Raw genomic sequence first — 21,993 nt, forward strand, 5'->3', positions numbered from 1 at the left:
GACGGCAAGAAGCCAGACATTAGATTTGCTGCCAGTCACGTAGTATCCGTGGCAGAACACCTCACCGGTCGATGCACCCATCATCTAGTCCTAGGGGCATCGAGTCATAGATCACATCATAGTCACAGGAGAGAAGACAAGTAGTTAAGTATGTTCATCAAGTGTATTTGCGGCGCACTTGTCTTTCGACCAAAGGGCGGTCGTCGCCTCATTCCGACGCCCTGTCATTCCGGTTGATCCGTGATACCCCAACGCCCAAAATCAACAATTGTCGCAGAAGCCTCCGCCCAGCTTTGCTGCTGTATGATCATCAAACAAGTCCACTAAGCCCCATCGGTCCCCGACCTCTAGTTGCCTTGCCCATGCTGTATCGCGGAGGATGCCGAAAGCGCACAAGTGCAAAAACAACAGAATGCATCCATCCTCCACACGCGCTGCCCCCAGTCGACCAGTGTCGAGAAGAGAGCAGAAGCCGCTTAGCCACCGAAACCGTACAGGGTACGGCCCTGGCGCTTAAGGGCGTAGACGACGTCAAGGGAGGTGACGGTCTTGCGCTTGGCGTGCTCGGTGTAGGTGACGGCGTCACGGATGACACCCTCGAGGAAGGACTTGAGGACAGAGCGGGTCTCCTCGTAGATCACTGTCGGGATGGTTAGCGAGGTGTCCCAGGCAGACGCGTCAGCACGGGTGCAACTTACTAGCAGAGATACGCTTGACACCGCCACGACGAGCAAGACGTCGGATGGCGGGCTTGGTGATACCCTGGATGTTGTCACGAAGAATCTTTCGGTGGCGCTTGGCACCGCCCTTGCCGAGACCCTTTCCGCCCTTGCCACCTGTGGACGATGCATGTTAGTAACGAACGATAGTGAGACAAGACAAATAGTTGTGTATTTGTGAAACGGTTGGTGAGGCTTGACGCGGTTGCATGTGGTGTTGGTACAAGACGCGTCGGGGCGCAGTGTCGCCCCACCACCACCAACACGGGGCCGAAAGGCGGTGATGACGGATGCAGACAAACGCAGCAACACCAAAGCCGACGCGTTTCGAGGGCGGCGACAAGACAAAATGGATATTTACTTACGTCCAGTCATTTTGAATGAAGTTGATGAAGAAAAGTGTGATGTTTAGTTGATGAAATCGATGTCGCGGTGGACAGATGGATGGATTGTTGATGGAGTCTGTGGATGTTGATTGATGGGCAGAGTGAGAGAGAGGAGATAAGAGAGGGAGAAAGAGGTAAGATACGAGGGGGAAAGTCGGTTAATAAGGGGGGGGCGGGTTGACTGATCTGAGAGTGTGATCTGGGTTGTGGTTTCTGGCAGGCGCTAGTCAGTTTTGGGGCGTGCTCTTTCCAACGCTTCAAAAAACGAATTTGCAGCTGCGAAAGCGACCTCAAATCCATGCGGGCTTGGGCGTGCAAAACCGGCCCTTTCTCTGTTGTTTCGCCGTCGGGCCTGGCCCGTGCACACCGCTCCTGGCGTCTCGGCTTGCAGGGATCCGCACTAGCGTCCGCATTCTGCTAAGGTCACCTCTGCCGGACGGTTCACCTCGGCGGCCTCGAGCCAGTTATTATATCTACTCAGGACCGCCCACCCCTCAGATATAAAACACAGGCTTCTCTTTCAACCTCATCTACGCGTTCCCTTCATATCAGGATACTAACAAAGCCCTTTTGCAGCACCTTGGACCCAATGTTTGGCTCTCCACATAGCGATGCGCTACCCCGCGATGCCGCTCTAAACACATCGTGAATTTAGCACCCATGCTATATTGACGGCAAATAAACCAGGCTGGCGAAAATCAGCATGCACGGCAATCGACATCCCTGTCTGAGCCCTGGCAGCATGTTATTCCCGATACCTTGGCCAACGCCGAACAGGGTAGACGTGACAAGTTGACCGTTCTCTGCGCAGGCGCAGCTGCAACACGTCCTATTTTGTTCTTTGTCTGTGCTTTGCAGTTACCTAGCTAGCTGCTCAAAAAGTCAGGCCAGACATGCAAATACGCAGTCAGTCAGGCCGCCAGGCTGACTCAGCACGAGACTCAGCACGCACCTATGCATAACCCATCCTGACCGGCCTGAGTGCGTAGAAAGTGCGAGCGCATATGTACAGTACTACGCATACCAACCCATGCCAACGACCAACAAACGACAGACAACTTAGCCACTTCGGCATATTGAAGTTGGTTCCATGTTCTGGCGACTATATCTCGCTTATCCCTGTCAGAAAATAGTGACGATACGGTTGGTCTGGACTTCTTTTGTCTCTCTCCTGCGGGTAGTCCCCATAACGACATGGTCATCATTTTCCGAGGAGCCGCTCGAGGTTTCTTCCGGCCGCGCTTTATCCTCGACGCTGGGAAGGATATCTTGGTCGATTCCTTCGATGGCATCGGGCAGCTGTCGATTCGCGTCTCTGTTCAATCTCCTGCTGCGAAGCCCCACGGTGTCATCTTCACTGTCAACCATCTGGGAAGCGCTGCCAGGTGGACGGTACGTGCTCAACACCCTCTGTCTCAGCTTGGCATACCACTTTCTGTACGGCACACGATCCCGCCATGGGCGAAACTCAATGCCAACCCTTCTGAACGCTGAAGCCGTTCGGAAATCTCCATTTCCATCGATCGGTTGCAGCAGGAGGCAGATGCGTCCTTTCTCTTTATCTTCTGGTCTTGGACCATGGTAAGCATAAGCCAATGGGGGATCTCCGAGTGCGATCATGTCGAATACACAGCAACAGTATTTTTGTTTTGCTCCAGATACGTGGTCGGGAAATACGTAGCCGGGTGTGCCGTGAGAGAAGTCGTATTGCACGAGCTTTAGAGTGCCTTCGAGCGTGATAGAGCCGAACACCTGGCTCTGGGATCTATTTGCCTCGGCATCGCATGAAACGATCTGTGCTTTCCGCGTTTTCTTGCCCTCGTGCTCTAAGAGGTCGTACGAAGCTTCCCCGGAACGAGAGCCCCAAGTCCAGGTGGGACCCCTCGGGTCTGTAGTGTCTGGTTGCCGGATTCTCCAGCACAGGCTCTCAAGTAAGTGGTTTTCGCCTTTCCAGATGCCACCAACAAACTCGTCTTTGAGCACCATTGCAATGGAGTTTGAAATGGCCAGAAAGGCCGGGATTCGATCGGAAGGCTTCGTCATCTGGCGCCTAGTGAATTCCTGGACTTGCGCCTGCCACACCTTGAACGGATCTTGATCATCAAGGCTTGAGCTCAGGCCCTTCAAGGGGGGAAGGCCCTTGATTGCAAGTTTGCTGCGACGATTCTTGTAGAACGTGTGGTTTATGTTTGGAGCGTTCCCCTCCCAGCAAGGGTACGTTTCGAGGCGGTAATCGTGTAGGCACTCCCAATGCAGCAACCCTGCGCCAAAATACAGTAACCGAATGCTCATGGCCTGTTCTTGTAGTGTCCAGGCTCGCTGGTGCACTGGACCACTGACGGGGGTTTCTTGCGCAATTTCGAGTTTGGGGTGAACCGCAAGCTCGACCACACTGCCCTCCTTGAAAGGCGGGCGTTCCCTTTTAGGTACAAGGTGCCCAAAATTCAATGGTATAGGTCGGCAGACTCTCCGTGGTCGGGGTTGGAACAAGTCGTCTCTAGAATCTCCTGCAACAAGACTTGTGATTGTCAAGTCAGCTCTGGAGTACAACTCATGCATCACTGATGCCTCACGGGCCCAATCCTCTTCGTCGTCCTGTATAATACAAAGCGCATCAATCCAGATATAATCAAATCCTAGGGCTCTCGCAGTTAACACAGCCTGGCGAAGCAAGGCAGGAAGGGATGTAAGAGGTATGCCTTTTATGCGTTCGGATATGTTGGATTTTGTAGTAATGGCGTTTCCGGGACGACCCCAACAATACGATAGAATGCAGTAAGTGGCCCTAGTCCCGTTACTCTCGAAAAGGTAAGGGTCTCGGTGTTCAGCTCCAACATGTAAGACCCTAGTTGGAAGTGGGCCGAAGGGGCCAGATGAGATCTTTCCGTATGCTTCTCGGCAGAGAGAATGAGCGGGTGAAGTCCTGCAATCCTCCAGCCACTGCTTAGCAACTCCCAGTGCGCGCGACGAGCCAGTGCTGTGAATGTGGGAGCTTCCATCCTCTTGTGTGCCGAAACTCACGTCGAACCCTTCCAGCTCAAAAGAGACGTAGGCGGAAGGAGCATTCGCAAGCTCCGCATACACTAAACCAACCCGTGGCGGGAGCTTGCCAGGCGGTGCACTCGATGCTTCGCCGACTTGTAATGTGATGGGGGAAGATTCTAGGCACGATTCGTCCTCGACTTGTAGCCATGCCCCTTTGCCGTCGTCTTCTGTGTACGTTACCGGTGAAGACCTATCGCTTTCATCATAAACCCAATCGGCCACCAGAGCGCACAATGGGCAGCCGGCGAGCTCAGCACACTCCTCGAGTTCTGCCTTATTCTTGTGGATCTCGATTGGTTCTGACGAAGGGTCGATGCTGGTAAAGGGGCCGCGGCAGGACCGGGCAGCAAACGATTGAAATGTCAAACAAGGTGGGCAAAACCTCTCGGTCGCGGCCAAGCTAGGAATATTCGAGGCTTTGTACAAACTGGCGTTAAAGCTCCCGATCAGGCTGTCGACAGCTTCAGCCTCCCACGATGTACATTTCGGAATATGCAGAGAGTGCAGCAGGAATCGATAAATTGTGTAAAGATCCTTGGGAGGGAGAATACGGTCGCTCAGAGACACGGCAAGAAGTTCACTAGTCGCAGCAGCCAGATTGCTTGGCTGCGACTGGTGACGAGACTCGGAACGGTTCAGCAAAGGCGTAGGAAGCAGCCTGTGCTCATCCGACATGAGTCTTGCTAGTACCCCTCTCTCTGAAGCCAGCAGCGCAAGATCCGCGACTGACCATTCGGAGTATGCAGCAGCCTGCAATGATGCGCCGTGCTCGAGTAGGTCGAAGAACAGCTCCTCGTCTCCGTCGAGGAGAGCCAAGTGGAGAGGCACGTGGCAATCCCGTGAAGGTTTGTTAGGGTCTGCACCATGCCGTATAACGAACCAAACATCATCTTGCTGCCGGTGGTTAATGGCTTCATGAAGGGCTGTGCACCCTTGGTGGTTATAGATGTTGACATCGCCGCCGTACCGTAGAATTGTCTCCGCTGAATCGTGATCGGAGGCACGAATCGCGAGATGCAACGGGGTGTTCCAATGAGTCCAGGCGAAGTCATCAGTTACATCTCTAGTAGACACCAGATCATCTTTGGTCCAGAGTATATCAGGGTCGACGCCATCACGCAGGGCTGCTTCAACGGCTTTCGAGTTCCATGTCCTCTCCCGGTCGAAAAATTCACCCTCTTTATCAGGATCGAGCTTTGGGGGTAATGCCATGCAATTCATCCTTGATCCAGTCAATACTTAGATTACTGTGAAGGTAGTACATAGTTTATGTGTGACTTGTGCATACTTTTCCGAGTCGAAAGTGTCATTTCCGCCATCGCTTGACATGATGGGTACATGCCGAGGCCCTGTGTCTGAGGTAATTGATTCGAAGCAATGGCTGGTTCCACTGTAAGCAGTTGAGGTCGAATTTCAAGATTGGAGGGGATGGACCCAGGAGGTGTTGGGAAATGGAAACGCAACTGGGGAAAGCAGGGGACGATCTCGAGACATAGAAGTAGTGTCCATCCAATAGTAGTACGAGGCGCATAAGCGACACATGCCAAGGTACATAACGTCTTACCAAGCCTCTCCACACGGACAGTGGCAGCGTTGAACATCCTGAACGGTGTTGGCAGTGCATAAGATCAGCCCTGGTTGCCTCGTTGCCACTTGAGGTATTCCGGAGGAAAGGTACCGGTCATATACTTATGTGACTATCCGTTACCGTCTCCTGGTAGAGCCGTTTTTAACGGTATATTGCTTGGTCGTTTGGCTCAGCAACAAGTAAATCTTGCTGTATAGCATACCTAGCCATATTACTGCAGCAGGCTTAAACGCAAATGACTACCTAGGCAGTTACGCGAATACACACACCATGTAACTGGGGCAGAAACGACAGGATGGCCTGAAGAAAGCCTGAATGAGGCTTCCCGTCGTGACCACTAATTTGTCTGACCTATCACCAATCCACTTGCTTCCCCAACCCTCGTAACAGACACTATCAACGGCCAAAGGTTGACTCTACGTGTTACGTAGTCGATGTCATTGCATATTGTCGAGCCCACTCCCAACAGGAACAGGCCGCACACTTTACTACTAGCTTGGAGGTGGCAGTTCCGTACCATGCCTTGCCCCGGTCTACCGTACATCCCAAGCCGTGCTTGAATACTCATACACAAATATACGACAAGCAGAGAGGCCGTGTTCAGCTCCCGCCCTACCACGGATTCGAGGACCCCTCATCCAAGACCAAAGGCCATGATGGTTGATTACGAATGAGGCTGCTTTTTCCGTTGTCAAAATAAATGGAGCGAAGCAAACGAGAATACGCCTGCTGCCCTGCTGTGATTCCTTTGACCCCCTTCCCTCCTGCCCCACCCCGATACTTGAACGCCTGCGCCATGCCCTAAAACCTTGTCGTGCTCCATGCCATGCTGTTTCGTTCCTCGCCTGTGTTCGCTGCGCATTTCACCCTTGAGCAGCGCTGCTTATGTCCAGGGAGATAGTCGTAAGGTGGCCAAATCAAGCCCAGTCACGAAAAGCCAAGCCACGCCAGCCCAGCCAAAATCCTAGCTCATCATTGAATCATGGAATCGTCGAGGCCATCGTCCTCCTCTAGACTCTCTATCGCTTCCTTGATTCTCTGGCTCGCCTAGGATACAATCAGTGCCTGTTCTGCGTTTGAGATTGGGGGTAGGATCCGAACTCACCTTGGGGTCCAGGCTCAGCGCCTGGGTGAAATGGCGCACGGCCTGGCTCTTGTCGTTCTGAGCCTTGTACAGCTTCCCCAGGAGGAAGTGCACGAGCGCGTTGTTCGGCGCGAGGTCCCTCAGCACCAAGAGCTCCTTCTGCGCTGCCGGCAGGTTCCCCACGGCGAGAAGCGCGCGGGCCTTCCTGAACCGTGCCTGGGCGGCCCTGGGCGCCAGCTCCGTCGCCTTGTTGAAGTACTGCAGGGCTTGCAGGACGTGCTTCTGCTTCTCAAGCACCGTACCGATGCAGCAGATGAGGACGGCATTCATAGGGTGTATGACGTGTGCGGAGTGAAAGTGGGTATATGCCTTGTCATAGTTCCCGAGCTTTTCGTAAACCATGCCGATGCCGTAGTAGGCATTGTAGTGGCGTCGGTCCGCGGAGATCGACTGCCTGAACGCTGTCAGGGCTTTGTCGTACTCTTCGTTGGCCATGTGCTCATGGCCTTGGAGCGTGTAAGCATAAGCGAATTTCGGATCGAGCTGAGTCGCTCGCTTGAAGCACTTGAGGGCCTGTTCGTGGTCCTTCGCTAGTGACCATGCGTTGCCGAGGGCACACCAGGACTCGGGGGCGAGCCACGCCGAGTCCACCAGCTCATGTGCAAGGAACGACAGATCCGTCTCTCGTTTCAGGTGCCAGAGGATCGTCGAGTAAACCTCCATGTCTTGGAGACGAGTTGGGGATATTATCCTCAAGCGTCTGAAGAGCCTCTCTGCTTCGGGATAGGCTGCTTGCTCATACTGGGCTCGTCCCATCTGTGCCAGTACCCATGCGGTGTCTTGGTGCGCGCGAGGAAGTGAGCTAAACGACTGTAGCGACTCTTGGCAGTTGAACTGCGAGAGCTGCTGGTAACCATAAGCAAACCTCCTCAGGAGATCCAGGACGATCTTCAGCGCCTCTTCAGATTTGGGTTCTGGTTCTGAGGGCCTCTGGGGAACGCGTTGCACTGCCAACGGCTCCTTCGCCGGGCCTTCCGCATGATCGACATCCATATTCGCGTCCTCAGTTCCACGTCTGTTCCCACTAACCACACGACCGACTGCTGGATTCGGATTTGGTCTGACGAGGCGGGAGATGGGAGCTCTAGCCCTCTTCAGCTCGCGACCGTTGGATGGGCCAATTGTAGATGCACCGGTATTCGTTTTTGGTCCTGACTGCTTGAACATGTTCAACCTCGCACTTCGTCGCTGAGGAGCTTCCTCCCCATGCATTGGCCGGGAATGTACCGGCTGTCCAGACACGGTCCGCTTTCTATCAGCACTAATCGTCGGTTTGAGGAGTGATGCCGCCGTTTCGGGCGGCGCTTCGGCCTCGTGGACCTTCTCTCGCCTCTTGGTCATTAGCTTGTAGCCACCGCGTGGAGGGGCTTCTGGTCCCGTGTCTGCAACATGCGCCCTGTTCCTTCGAAGTGGCGCCTGAGGCGGCTCTGGATTCGTTGGCACCCGTGTCTGATGTGTGTCAACGTTGGACCTATGGTTGGTCGGTGTTTCCATATCGCCTTGGTTGACGGAAGGGGCTACCACAGGCCCCAGCCGTGACCTCGCCGCAACAATCTTGGACATGAATTCATTCGCGTCCGTGTCAGGCGCTTGGAGATTGCTGAACGATGGGATATCCTGGAATGCTGTCGAGCGTTGCGGCTCAAAGGGATCCGCAGAATCATGCGCGACTGCTCGTGACGTCCTCTTAGGAACGTGGAGAGGTTCGAGTGTATTTGGCGGAGGCTCCTTTGGGTCGACCGCAGAACCGTTCAGCATCTGGTCGAAGTTCTTGACAAGGCTGTCGTTGGGTTTGAAAATATTCGGAACACGGACTGTCACGCCCATGTCACACAATAAGGTGAAGGCATCCCACATCAGAGGGTTCGCTTTCAGCGCATCCTCAAAGCAAGCGATCGCCCGATCCTTGTCGTCATAACCTCGATGAAGCTTCCCAAGGAGACAGCTGCAGGCTGCAGCATCAGGATGTGGCGCTCTCAGCCCAGCGGCATGCTTCCCCATGTTATTTTTCGAAGCCCATAAAACCCTTGACTTTTCCAGCGCGGTGATGCCCTCTTTCCATAGTTCCATCCGCAAGCATGCCTGTGCAAACACAAAGGAACAGCCCAAATGTGTACCTCTGTATCCGGCAGCCTTGCTGACTTCATATGCGGAGCGGTCATCCCCAAGCCGCAGGTGGCACAGGGCGTGTAGAAAGGTAGCCTCGGTTTGCTTGTCCTTGTCCTGAGCGCATAGCCTCTCGGCGAAGAAGAGAGCATTCTGGGGAGATAGATTGTCGAGGTGGTAGTATACAGCCTGCCTCAAGATCTCGTTGGTGAGGGCTTGGGAGGGCGCCATGTTTGAAGGGTTTGTATTCCGGCGGAGCCCTTGTAGCAGTAGGGTATGTGCTGTCAGCGGCCCCTTCGATCCATGGGGGAGCGTGCAGAGAATTCGTTCAAGAGTAGTAGGTAGAGCTGACGATGGTTTCGTTCGCTTGCGAGAGGATCGGACAATGTCGGTAGGATATCGAGAAGGTCAATGCCGAGCAGTGGGGGAAGGCAATTGTTCGCCGCTTTCGTATAGATGATTGATGAGCTGGGTGGTGGATGCAGATGTAGCCCCTGTAGCGCCGGGATAACATGCAGGCATCAAAGAGAAAAGAAAAGGACAGAACAGTAGCACGGTAGGAGCACGCGCTGCCAGCAGTATTAGAAGCAAGTGCAGAGCGATGAGAATGGAGGCAGTCGAAGCCGGTCAGGTCAGAATCCTCGGCGCCGGAGCGACTCAGCGACCGTGCCGTGCACGCCCGGATGGTGCCCTGTTGCCTGGTGGTTGGTGGCTTCAGACGGAGTTGTCGCGCTTTCCAAGATTCGAGAGCACCGCACGCGTCGTGACAAAGGCTGAACCCGGAGGAACGAACGAGGTCATGTTTTGGTCCCCGTCGCGGAATTGACACAGGAAGGCACGACGACGATCGGATTCAGGACAATCGGGTCGACTTGCGGCAGCGAACCGGCAATTGCAAGAGGTTTCCCAAGGAGTTCGAGGGGGAAAGAGGCGACTCCGTGGAGCAATTAAGATCCCAGAGAATGGAAAAAGTGGCAGGTCGTGAAGTTGACGGCCCGGAGGCAGAACTGCCTCTCCAATGCTCGCCCCGATGTTGACGTTGGGCGCCTGCCGCTCAGTCCACCGAGGCAGCAGCGGCCAGTGATTGGCCAGCCACTCTGGTCCGCTGAGCAACCGCCTCTGTGCGGCCCCACGGGAACCCCAGGCTACCCGTACCACCAAAAAGTCTAGGTTCCCACTCTCCCACTGCACCGTGTACATGCGCATGGATGGATCCTCGACTTATTTTCAGCCTCCATCCCAAGCCCGAAGTGGACAGCGTGGGATCATCACCGACGTCGACTTCATCTGGAGGCTTGCCAAGCTCGTCCCCCTCACCACAAATACAACGGGCCAGCCACCAAACTCCCACATCGAGCCTCGATCTAAACTGTTGAGCTCTGTGAGGCTTCTTCCCCCTTGACACGCTCTCTTCCTCGACGTCACACGACCATATCACCAGAGCTTCATCTCCCTCATTTTTCCAAACACGCACATTTGAACAGTCTACGCCATGGCTCAAAAGGCAAAGAAAGACCGTGCAAAGTCCAACGCCGAGTCGCTGAAAAGCCTCCACATCGGCGCCGCCATCGTCAACGGCCTCTTCATCCTGTGGTCCCTCTTCATCAGGTCGCGCTCCCTGTGGACGTACGCGCTGCTGTCCCTGCCCAGCTTCGCCTGCCAGTTCGCGCTCGAGAAGGCCGGGCGGCCGTCGTTCGACCGCTTCACGGGCGCCCTGAGGTCCTCAGGCGAGGACCTCTCCGCGCCGGGCCTGACCGAGTACATGTGGGACGTCGTCTGGGTCACCTGGGCGTGCCAGGTGCTCGTCATGCTCTTCGGGAACTGGCTCTGGCTGCTCTGGGCCGTCGTTCCCGCCTACGGCGCCTACAAGGGCTACGGGCTGCTCGGGATGGCGAGGGGCATGGCTGGCATGCAGGGCGCCCAGCCGGGCCAGCAGGAGGCGGCCCCGCCTGTGAACCGGAAGCAGCGGCGTGCTGCGGCATGATCCGGTGTTGCGCAGGTGCACGTGGAGACGACTGTGTCTGGGATAGCGCTCTATGATTCTATGGACCACCATCTGTACTGTACGTTGATGTACTCTACTCTGCTGCGCAAGCGAACCAAGCTATTTGGCCCACTCAGCAACCACGGCCGGATCTGCGTCTTTGACCAGGACGTGGATGTGCTCTAGAGCGCGGACACTCTGCAGGGCGACCCAGTTCTTGAACCACACCACACGCTTCTCGCCTCCTGGTCCTAACTTGTCGGAAAAGTACGTCTTGACAAAGTCAACAATCAGTCTCCTGCTCTCGGGGGTCACGTCTCCAGTCTCAGGGTCTGTCGGAATGATGGTCCGGGTCCAGACGACGAAATGGGTGATGCCGGGCGTGAGGCCGTAGGGCCAGTCATTGACGAGAACCGTGTAGTCGGACGTATCTTTGAAGGGGGTCTCAGAGGCGGGCGTGAAAGGGATTGAGCCCCACGACTTTGGCAGGCGGTGTTGCAGCAGGAAGTTGGTCATGGATCCATAGGCAGCTTTCGTCTCAGCTGTCCACTTCATATACCGGCGGAGGTCTGACGGCTTCCGCTTCAGCACAGAGAGGTTGTTGGTCTCTGTGGGGGCAGTCAGGACAGGGGTTTCAGGATAATTCAGTCGTAAATAGCACATAAAGTCTTAGACTGGGGGCGTGGGCCTCACATACCAATGATCTTCCTCAGCTCCTCCCAGTCGTGGTACTTGAACTCCTCATCCGTCTGTGAGAGCACCCACTTGTCCACCTCCGTCAACGGGAAAGGAGCGTCCTCGACCTTGTCGCCCATTTTGAGCAGCTTCAAGCAGCAAGTCAGCTAGCACCCAGCAGGTCCAGGGTCAGCTCACCGGTTGAGACGATTTTCACGCGTACCCTGCACGATTCGATTGGTACGACAATCTCTGTCCTCCGAGAGCTTCAAAACTCTATCAGCTCTAATATAGGAAAGAAAAGTCCGCAACCCTGACTCCTCAGTCCTGTGGAAAGCCGCAAACTGGATAACTTGTGACACGGTTTGACATGCGCGCGACTAGCAAAGGGCGCCTCAGTCGCTCGTATTGCTGACTGGTGCTGAGTGCTGGGAGACATCCCCTGCACAGCCCCACTGTCTCTGTGTGCCAATTCGGCGAGACGGATTTGGCGTGCAGTGAAACGGCGGGGCGGCTGGCCGGCCGGCCGGTGATTCCGCTGCCCGAAGTATCTCAGTTTGGCTCACTTTCTTCAGCCTCAGGTCCAACATCGACTCTAACGCTTAGGTCGTCTCTTCCGGCATCGCACACTACCGAGAGGCCTGCTCATATATTGTGGGAAGTTTTATGTTGCTATGGACCTCGATCAATCTTTGGCCGGGCGACCCGATCCAACCTCATCGCGTACACCCTTCCTTCATTCCGTTTACGCTGTGACAAGAGCAAAATGCAGGAATTATGTGTCGTGACCTGAACTATCAACGACTCTGCTATTTCTCGAATTTTCTGCGACATGTCCAAAAGACCATTGGCTTGTTATGTTCAATGCTGCTTAGTCTCCCTAGTGAGGATCAACTCCGTGTAGACCATACACGGCAAGAACTACTCTTGGCATGAAATATTCATTATTCGGTAGTTAGTGGCGCGGCTCGATGTTTCAAAACGTAATTACACATAGACTTTCGTAGCCTTTCCCTCCAGCAAGTCTTTCAAGTAGCTCTCGAACGAGGTGAATTCCAAGTCCGGGTAGAGCTCCTTGCCCAAAAGGTACCCCAGGTACTTGGCGCTCTCGGGCGTGTTATCTCCACGAATGCCCCAAGAGTACTCATATTCGAGACTCCAAAGCTTCATTACTAGGCCAACGTCTGTTGGCTCAGCTTGGTCCGGCCCCAAGAGCTTAGCAATTTGGGACTGCAGCTCCTCCCCGGACAGCTTTGCAGACCTTAAGTTAGCGAAACGGTGACATACATAATAAGTGGTGAGGTATTAGGAAGGGTCGCATACATAGTTCAGCTCTATCTTCTCTCCGCTCAGCTCCTCGACCTTGGTGACAATCTGCTTTTGCGTCCAGAGCTCGTTGTAGACGAAGACCATCCTGTTCAGGGTGCGGGGATCGGCGATGATCTTCGCCACGTATCGGCCAATGTCTTGAAGGTAAGTGAGAGCAGAGGGCACCGAGCCGTCTCCTATCAGATATGCCATTGGAGCCATGAGGCCGTAGTCAGCACGCCCGGAAGGGACCCGGGGCGGACTGATCTCATACCACCAGCCCACGTCGACGAGCGTGTACGGAAGGTAGATCTTCTTGATGTGGTTGAGGATTCTCTCTTTCTGCGACGTCATCAGCTGCTGAAGCTTTCGTATGAGGAAGGGGCGTTGCAGTGTCTGCTCACCGTCTCGCGCAGCTTCATCACCCCCACCGGAGGACAAGCCGTCGCATAGGTGCATGGGATGAAGCGGCCAACGCCGGCTTTCTTCGCCGCATCTGCCAGGGGGATCTGGTCCAGCAAGGCTGGTGCAGTGATGCTCGAGATGACAACATCGGCGCCCTTGAGGAGATTAACCAGGTCATCCTCTGGCCCTCTCAGGTCTGCAGCCACGACCCAGACGCCCTGCTTCCTCAGCTCATCATTCTTCTTGCTGTTGAGAGATGCCTCTCGGGTCACAGCAGTGATGTCCTGGCAACGGGTACTTTGGGTCAGCCCACCGCCTCGGTGATCGCTTAGCTATGTAGGGACAAAAACACACGAATTGCGTGGTGGACTCAAGCAAGCCCTTCACGATGGACCGGCCGGTCTCTCCGGATGCGCCAATGATAATAACCTTCATGCTGGCGATGCAAAGAATGCTGCGCGTGGTACTGGTGAACTGCAATGGTTCAAATTCTGGCCTGAGACAAGTGCGGGGATTGCTCTTTCATATTTGCTGCATCGGGGTACTCCTGAAGTGCGAGGTGGATATAATAGTCTACCATGTGTCCTGCGCACTAGAAGCTGATTAACACAAGTTTGTGCATCCTTGGGAGTGTCGGACGCACTCGGCCGAAATGGCGGACGACTTAGACAAACTTGAAATCTCCGCAGTGGAAAAGGACTCTGCCGGGATTCTATCTGCATTGTTACATCTAACTCGAGGCTATGCCCTGGCAATATCGAACTACATACGTCAAGGTGACCAGGAAAGCAAAAAAGTCTCCGAGCGGTCGGCGAGATTATCAACCGAGAAACCCGCAGACTACTTGCGAGACTATGTGATGTCCACTTTTAGTCCCGATCGCCTCATCATGTGGATCTCGAAATTTACTTGGCAGTATTGACGCCCCAGGCTTTGCCCGGAGCTCAAATTCCGGCATTATTTTGTCTTCCAGGTGAACTCAGGTACCTAGGACCATGGTAGAGTCGAAAAGGAACACGTGATGTCTGTTCCGATATGTCTCAAGACATGTCCTTGTGGTCTTGCTGCAACTTCTCGTTGGAGGTTTGCCGTTGTATAGAAAATGACCTCCAATCGTGACGGCAATCAGTAATACGATCGTTATTCACGGTCTTCAGAAAAGTTTGCATGTAGAGATGGGTATACCAAGTTCTACTATCTCAACCAAACGTCACCTCATCCATGAGCTCCAACGATATCCTCTGGCGAATGCAAAATGTGATACTTCTCAGACGGAGTTGTAGGTATTTGTTTGGTTGGTAGGAGAATACGCTCGGTCAAAAATCTCAAGCGTAAAAAAAAAGTGTCAAGCGAAATGGGAGATAAAATTTGAATTACCCGCGACCCGAACTCGACCACCGCTCGTTCCTCAATCAACGCTGGCAGCCAGGGTGAATCAACAGACAGCTAATCCTGCTTAAACAGCGGGCTCCAGTCCTCCCATTCAACGTACTCCTCAATAGATGTCAAAAGATTCTCTGCGCCGATCTGTTCAATTCAAAGTCAGTTCTGATTCTAAGCGTGGTACTCGAACTTTTACCAAAAGAATTGTTCGAGGAGGGGAGGACTGACATCTTTCGGATACAGCATATCCGGGTCGCCGCCATCATAGCCAAATTCATGGGCAAATGCCCATGTCTCAAGCATATGCTCCTTATGGTCTTTGTCACCCCTCACCCGCTCGGCATACTCCATTGGCAACATCTGCTTGATGCCCTGGTCGCCAGCCAGGTTCTTACCAACAACTCGGGCCCAGGTACCGAGGTATTCCCTGTAGGAGGCCATCTTGCTGACCCCGAGCAGTCTCGCGCCGGGCGGCACATCCTCCACGAGCTTCTTCACCAGCGTCCCAGTATCCCGACTGATCCAGATGAAGGGAAGTTTCTCGCGCCCGTCGCTGACCTGGACGCGGTAGTACCCATCCGACTCGGGGTCCTTCACAATCTCCAACGGTGACCGTCGCCAATTGTCAACGTACACGCCAACGTGAATAAAGCTGGACTTCTGGCTGAGGCCGGCAGAGGTCATGGTAGGGTCGCGGCGGACGAATTCCTCGACCGCGGCCTTGCTGTCGAAATGCCAGACCTTGGTGTACTTTCCACTGGACAACCTAGTCGAGTCCGGCAGGCTGCTGTAGACGAAGCGCTCTAGCGTCTCCTGAACTACCGGCGCGGCCGCGGCGATGGCCATGTTTTTTCCGCGCTGCGTTTCTACCGAGGCACACTGCTGCTCGGCGGTGATTCCGCGCCCGGCCGCTGTGGCCCTCACCTTGGGGTCATGGAGTGGCGCTCAGTAGTCGGTCATGGCGAAGATGGCGTGTGCTCCCGTGAAGGCCTTCGTCAGGGAGTCGACGTCGTCCTGATCGGCGGCCACCAGCTCGACGCCTGGGGCTGTCCATTCCTGGGCGACGGGCTTGAATGGGTCTCGCGTGATGGCTCGGACACGCCAGTTGGTGTCAGCGAGAAAGGTATCTGCGACACTTCCTCCCTGATTGCCGGTGATGCCAACAACGACCACGAGCCTCGACATCTTGGGTACCGAAGCGCACGGTTGAATCGTCCTAGGATGGAGTGAGGTGTGAGTTAAAGAGATGGGACGTGTCAAAGCCGAGATGGGGGGATTTTACCTACGTATGCGGAACGGTCACTCGAGTCTTATTCTTAGGGCCAGTTGTTGAGCTTACTTTTCCAAGCAGCTTCTAGAAATAAGAAATATCACATGGAGGCCCAAATCGACTTCTTTTCAAGTCTTCGGCCACGGATGAAAACCACCCGGCAGCCGCAGTGATTAGAAATGATGTTTTTGCCATGTGCAGGAGACATTGTATGGAGTACATGTATTGCTCATGTGGAGTGCATACTCAGCCGAGTATCTGGGCCTTGCCGTCCTGGCCTTGGCCACTGCAGGATGACCACTTGGGCAACCTGCTGACAAATCTCAACATTGGATCCAAACAGGGCATACTGTCTGCTTGATATACTCTGGCCATAAGACATCACTCACTACCTAGATACCTGGATAGCTTTTGTAGCCCCACGCCTATAGCTGATCTGTCCCTTGAGGACCATTCCATGGCTTTGATCTCAATGGATAAATCCGACTGTCTGACTTTCGCAGAAATTTAAAGACACACTTACACATTACGTTTACTTATTCAGATACGTATGTGCTTGAAAGAACAACACTGGCCTAGATTGTGAAACAAAACATCTGAGCACGCGTACTTCTGTTCGGCCAGCTGGTTTCTTGAATGCCGTTCGATATCCGTATAGTCTTCTCCTAGTGTATTACATTAAGAGGAAGCCCATATTAGCTATATTGGCCTAACCCAGAGAACTATATCATGAGGCTCTACGGTATCCCAACATCCTGTTGTAGAGTATACTGCTGAATTCGTGCACTTACATATGGGACAGAATCTTACTTGCAGGGAAACAACTGACCTTACCAGTAACACCCAAATATCGACACATGTTTGGTTATCGTCCCTAAAACTAGACTTTTGTTTATAGGTCACTACCTGTTTCACGTGGTCTCGGGGGAAATTTTGAACGACAGATGAAATGTTGCCGAACGTTGACTCACGAGCTCTTACGAATACACCAATAAGACATATTCAGCATCTGCAAACAGTCCAGCCCATCTCCCAATCTTATCATTGAGACTTTTTCCGGCTTCTATCTCACTCAGGTATTGAAACCTCTTTAGTGAACGATTTGCATCGACAGAGGCAAGGGGGTCATGCCCGTGGAATCCTATGTGTTGATAGACTTGGGCCAGGCAGATTCCAGCCTTTCATCACACACTGCCAGGAAATGGAAGCTTTGAAAACACCCACTGCGTCCCTGACCCCTCTGATCCACTTCGGTCTCTCTGCACGCTCGAGTCAATCCATCTCGAGCTCGGTGTCGCCGTGTTTCCGTGGCTCGGCTCCTCCATTTCGCTTCACGGTGCTGATGATCCCTCCTCTCCAGGAGGTGAAAGGCATACTGTGAATATCAAATTTGCGTATAAACTATCCTCTCCGTACATAAAAATAACAAAGAAGAGTTGTGGAGTATTCCGTGTTCATGTCATTAGTAGAGGTCTACAGAGGCAGTCCGCGTCGTGATTACCAGCTGGAAGCAGCTGGATCTGACAGCTGGACCACGGGCTCATAAGTGGGGCCCGTCGTTCACTTACTTCGGGTACCGAGGTACCTGCCACAGTAGACCGGTTGGTTCTTGGCTGCGAGCCTAGCTGCCCCAGGTGTCTGGTTCGGAGTGTCATCGGCGCCAATTGCCATTCTAAGGCTGGAGCTCTGGGCTTGTCCCCCGGCAAAAAAAAAGGCGCCCCAGGACCCTTGCATCCTGTCCGTATGGGCCGATTCGGGCTCCGCCGTGGTCGAAGCTCCTCAACCGCGCATGTTCCTCTTCCCAACAGAGAATCCGAACCTTGACCGATATCCCCCGAGGTTCAAAGGCAGACCAATTCACTCTCCCCTCCTCCAACGCGGGGCACGTCTCTCTCCTCCAACTTGAGTGGGCTTTTGTGTGTACGGACAAGCTCACCGCAGTCAGCCCTTCTCTCGCAATGGCCACCAAGGAGCCTTTGAGCGCGAAAAAGTATGTCGACGGCATCTACATCCCCGCCGGCCTGCTCGTCGTCGGCGTTGCCATTGTTAAGAGGGAATGGCTCCCGTACGCGGTCCTGGTCACCCTCGCGCTGAGCGCCATCAAGTTCTGGAGGACCCGTGAGTTTTTCCCGTCACGACTGCCTCACCGGCAGAAACACTCGGGAACCGAACATGCCAGCTGACAGCACTACGCCGCAGAACCCCAGAAGGCCCTCAAGCCTGACATTTTCCAAGAGTTCGAGCTCAAGGAGAAGACCATCCTGTCCCACAACACCGCCATGTATGTTTGCGCCAGCACTTGCTACCAGCGCTACCGACTTGATCTGATCCGGCTGACTGACGACGCCGCAGCTACCGCTTCACCCTGCCGAGCCCGTCGCACATCCTCGGCCTCCCCATCGGCCAGCACATCTCCATCGGCGCGGTGCTGCCCCAGCCCGACGGCACGAGCAAGGAGATCGTGCGCTCCTACACGCCCATCAGCGGCGACGAGCAGGCTGGCTACTTCGACCTGCTGATCAAGTCGTACCCGACCGGCAACATCAGCAAGCACCTGGCCTCGGTCAACGTCGGCCAGACCATCCGCGTGCGCGGGCCCAAGGGCGCCTTCACCTACACCCCCAACATGGTGCGCCACTTCGGCATGGTCGCCGGCGGCACCGGCATCACCCCGATGCTGCAGGTCGTCAAGGCCATCATCCGCGGCCGCAAGGCCGGCGACCGCACCGAGGTCGACCTCATCTTCGCCAACGTCACCAAGCAGGACATCCTGCTCAAGGAGGACCTCGACGCCCTCGCCGCAGAGGACAAGGGCTTCAGGGTCCACTACGTCCTGGACAAGCCCCCCGAGGGCTGGACCGGCGGCGTCGGCTACGTCACCGCCGACATGATCACGGTAAGGCGCTACCACCATGTGGCACCCAGCAGCATGTAGCATACAGCAGTTCTTATGTGCTAAACTCCACTCGCAGAAATGGCTCCCCAAGCCCGCCGACGACGTCAAGATCCTGCTCTGCGGCCCTCCCCCCATGGTCAGCGGCCTGAAGAAGACCACCGAGGCCATCGGCTTCAAGAAGGCCAGGCCCGTGAGCAAGCTCGAGGACCAGGTCTTCGCGTTCTAAGGGCTACGCGGCAGAGGACTGAAACTTCGAGACGCTCAGAGGCAGAGCAACATCTGCTCATGCCGGCAAGGACTTGCTGGGGTTATAGAAACTCCGAGCGAACCGAAAACTTCGGCATTTCGGGATGGATTCGGAACCCCCGGCCGCCGAGTCATGTGTGGCTTCTTTGACCAGTGTTAAACTGCCCAGAAAGATATCTACTAGCCTATGCTCGAGAAATTGGGCCGCGGCGATCGAGAAGCATATAAAATGGGACTAGGGGAGTTGTGACAGAGAGGACGGGATCTCATCAAAGGTTAGAGACAGGTATACTAGAAGAAGACGTATTATGCATAAGAACACCACCGCCTGAAAACCATGTAAAACCAGTCCTGTCCCCCGGCCATTTGCTGCCTACTGCTTCTTCTTCTCCAGTCCCTCCATCTGCTGCTGCGGCCCATAGCCCGTCCTCAGGTATACGGCGAGAAGCTTCCATGCGACCCACCCGAAGCCGAGCAGAACCACTGCGGCCGTGCCGGCGCTGACCCAGCCGGACCTGTCCACGTCCAGCACTGGCACGCGCACCTCACTGAGCAGCTTCGCGCCCGCCGCGTCCGGCGCCACCGGGTCGACGTGCCAGAAGACGGTCCGCGGCCCGAACAGCCCGTCGTAGCCCAGGTTGACGCGCTCGAACGGGCTCGCGGGGAACTTCGTGCCCTCCTCGGTCGTGCACGCCCAGAACACGGCAGGGTGCGGCAACTCCGCCGTGCGGTATCCCCCGGACGCGGGGCTGAGGTAGCGGAGGTGGAGCGGTACCCCTGCCGTCCAGGCCGCCTTCTCCTCCGTCGTCTTCGGCGGCGGCGGGGCGAGCTCCAGCAGCGCGGCTGATCCCCAGGTCTTCAGGGCGTAGTCGGGCGCCTCGAGGTCGACAGGCTGCGAGATGTAGCGCAGGGCGGTCAGGTTCTTGGAGGCGAGAAACAGCGAGTCGGACAGCTGGTACTTGTCGGCGAAGATGACTCGCGGCAGTGTCAGGTGGGCGTGCAGCGAGCAGTGGGAGGAGCCGTCATCCCCGCCTAGGTCCGGCGGCGCCGCCGCGCCGCCGTGGAGCTGGAGCTGCAGCGTGGGGTGGAGGCCGGCGGGCTGCAGGAAGGCGGCGGAGAAGGAGGCGCCCTCGACGCGCCGGTGGCGGGCGGGGAACTTGAAGATGGTGGCGGCGGGCTTCTTGTCCTGACCGAGGACGGTGAGCGAGCCCGACAGGCCCAGCTCGTGCGGCTCTATGCCGTGGGGCTTGTCCGTGGCGAGGATGCCGACCTCGACGCGGTGGTTGCTGGCCTCTGGCGCGACCACGCGCAGGGGCTGGCCCTGGAAACCCCACGTGCCGGTTACCTTGAGGGCGTGGGAGATGGTGTCGTAGGAGATGTCTAGGGAGTTGGCGGTGGAGAGCAGGTCAACGCGGGAGGCGCATGATGACGTGCCAGTGGACGAAGTTGCAGATTCTGGCAAGGGGCAGAGATCCCTGCCGACATATTTGGTGAAAACCGAGAGATCCTCAAGAGCTTGGTAGTACTGGAAGGCGGTGGAGTGGGAGAAGCGGTCGCTTGGGAGTGAGGTGAAGGAAGTCTGTTGCGACGTTAATGAGTGACTTCGCGGTAGGACTGTCTGAAGACTGATTATATGTACCTTTGGTGTGTCACAGTCCAGATTACCAAATGCATTCTTCAGAGCCGCACAAAGCTGCTCATCACTGTGTTTCATCAGCGTGTGTGAGTTGGCCCCTGGATGTTGTAATTTGGGGATTTGAGAAGGACGGCTTACTCCTGGAAGGTCGAGTCTGCGCGAGGGGTGAAGAATACGTGAAGGCCGGGCGACAGGCGAGAGTAGAGCGGGCTGATGGTGTCGTAGTGATGAGAGCTGATCCATCTTATGTGAAGCTCATGGCAGCTCTGTAAGACCTGGCGCAGCTCCTCGGGCAGCTCCTCGAGGGCCAGGGTGATGCGGTCCTCGCGAGCAGCAGACAAGTCTGGCCCTGTAAGGCTGGTGTCAGTGACGACCAGGGAGGACGGGTCAGGAGCATCGTCTGGCTTGTGCAGGAAGGTGATTCTCTGCCTCATGTTGGCGTTTCGTGCAGCAGTCTGGACAGGTGCGTCGGGCGTAGACTATTACTCCTCCTGCTCCCGCTGCCCCCCTCCCTTGGCCAAGTGGATGCACCGGTTCGGATGGAACAGAGGTGGTCTCTGCTTGATACCAAGTAGGTGATAGAGCTATGCGGTAGAACTATGCGAGTAAGATGATGGTATGGGTCCGGCCAGTGCCCTCTCAAACTTGCGACCTGTGGAGAGGAGCTGTGCAGTGCGGGCATGGAAGCTACGGTGCTACATGGGAGGTATGGGAGGTGGCCCCCTGTCAGCCGACAGCTCGATTGCCTCACCGAGCTGCCAGACATCGACTGGGGTACGGGGCTACCTGCACAGTCCAAGGGCCGGGAAGCTCACGGGGTCCTCCACCTGTCGAGCTGCAGGCAGGCACCTCTCCGCCCCTGCCCGCCTCGTGCAGATAAGAGGCGCCGATCTTCCTCGGCCGCTAAGCCGAATTGGATCACCGACGACGGCCCTTCAGCTGCCTCAACGACGACACATCATCCCAAGCTTCCGCTGGTTGGCATCAATGCACCCTCTGGCCGCCAGAACATTTCCCCCCCGACGACATGTCTGACCACATTGTATGTCTTGGGAAATGGAAAATCCCGTGCCAGACATTTCACTGATCGCCCAAAGCGTCGTCGTCTCCCCCAGAAATTCTCCGTAATCCTCACCAACCACTTCAGATATCCTTTCTTGTCCATCTCTTACTCGTTGATACCCCCTGCTTGCAGAACGTGC

General features: G+C 55.4%; 9 protein-coding genes across 9 annotated transcripts; 2 read left to right on the plus strand and 7 right to left on the minus strand.

Moving 5' to 3' along the window:
* Positions 1-476: 476 nt before the first annotated feature.
* Positions 477-1,094, minus strand: INS49_006085 (uncharacterized protein; the record flags this gene model as incomplete). Its single annotated transcript, XM_043166860.1, has 3 exons — positions 477-640; positions 699-836; positions 1,085-1,094. 3 exons carry the CDS (start codon positions 1,092-1,094, stop codon positions 477-479), a joined length of 312 nt encoding a protein of 103 aa, XP_043028004.1.
* Positions 1,095-6,710: 5,616 nt separating this feature from the next.
* On the minus strand, positions 6,711-9,219 carry INS49_006086 (uncharacterized protein; the record flags this gene model as incomplete). The annotated part of the gene is made up of 2 exons (XM_043166861.1): positions 6,711-6,785; positions 6,844-9,219. The coding sequence occupies 2 exons, from the start codon at positions 9,217-9,219 to the stop codon at positions 6,711-6,713; spliced, it is 2,451 nt and encodes an 816-aa protein (XP_043028005.1).
* A 1,261-nt stretch (positions 9,220-10,480) lies between these two features.
* On the plus strand, positions 10,481-10,972 carry INS49_006087 (uncharacterized protein; the record flags this gene model as incomplete). The annotated part of the gene is made up of 1 exon (XM_043166862.1): positions 10,481-10,972. The coding sequence occupies one exon, from the start codon at positions 10,481-10,483 to the stop codon at positions 10,970-10,972; it is 492 nt and encodes a 163-aa protein (XP_043028006.1).
* A 120-nt stretch (positions 10,973-11,092) lies between these two features.
* Positions 11,093-11,787, minus strand: INS49_006088 (uncharacterized protein; the record flags this gene model as incomplete). Its single annotated transcript, XM_043166863.1, has 2 exons — positions 11,093-11,580; positions 11,670-11,787. 2 exons carry the CDS (start codon positions 11,785-11,787, stop codon positions 11,093-11,095), a joined length of 606 nt encoding a protein of 201 aa, XP_043028007.1.
* An 847-nt stretch (positions 11,788-12,634) lies between these two features.
* Positions 12,635-13,795, minus strand: INS49_006089 (uncharacterized protein; the record flags this gene model as incomplete). The annotated part of the gene is made up of 4 exons (XM_043166864.1): positions 12,635-12,898; positions 12,971-13,297; positions 13,360-13,644; positions 13,715-13,795. 4 exons carry the CDS (start codon positions 13,793-13,795, stop codon positions 12,635-12,637), a joined length of 957 nt encoding a protein of 318 aa, XP_043028008.1.
* Positions 13,796-14,806: 1,011 nt separating this feature from the next.
* Positions 14,807-15,589, minus strand: INS49_006090 (uncharacterized protein; the record flags this gene model as incomplete). Its single annotated transcript, XM_043166865.1, has 2 exons — positions 14,807-14,887; positions 14,972-15,589. 2 exons carry the CDS (start codon positions 15,587-15,589, stop codon positions 14,807-14,809), a joined length of 699 nt encoding a protein of 232 aa, XP_043028009.1.
* A 99-nt stretch (positions 15,590-15,688) lies between these two features.
* INS49_006091 (uncharacterized protein) lies at positions 15,689-15,928 on the minus strand (the record flags this gene model as incomplete). Its single annotated transcript, XM_043166866.1, has 1 exon — positions 15,689-15,928. One exon carries the CDS (start codon positions 15,926-15,928, stop codon positions 15,689-15,691), a length of 240 nt encoding a protein of 79 aa, XP_043028010.1.
* A 2,043-nt stretch (positions 15,929-17,971) lies between these two features.
* On the plus strand, positions 17,972-19,135 carry INS49_006092 (uncharacterized protein; the record flags this gene model as incomplete). Its single annotated transcript, XM_043166867.1, has 4 exons — positions 17,972-18,131; positions 18,213-18,294; positions 18,366-18,909; positions 18,986-19,135. 4 exons carry the CDS (start codon positions 17,972-17,974, stop codon positions 19,133-19,135), a joined length of 936 nt encoding a protein of 311 aa, XP_043028011.1.
* A 393-nt stretch (positions 19,136-19,528) lies between these two features.
* On the minus strand, positions 19,529-21,225 carry INS49_006093 (uncharacterized protein; the record flags this gene model as incomplete). Its single annotated transcript, XM_043166868.1, has 3 exons — positions 19,529-20,734; positions 20,795-20,858; positions 20,930-21,225. 3 exons carry the CDS (start codon positions 21,223-21,225, stop codon positions 19,529-19,531), a joined length of 1,566 nt encoding a protein of 521 aa, XP_043028012.1.
* Positions 21,226-21,993: the final 768 nt, after the last annotated feature.

The sequence above is a fragment of the Diaporthe citri genome (genome assembly GCF_014595645.1).
Source record: "Diaporthe citri strain NFHF-8-4 chromosome Unknown scaffold_2, whole genome shotgun sequence".
In the NCBI taxonomy this organism is placed as follows: Eukaryota; Fungi; Ascomycota; class Sordariomycetes; order Diaporthales; family Diaporthaceae; genus Diaporthe; species Diaporthe citri.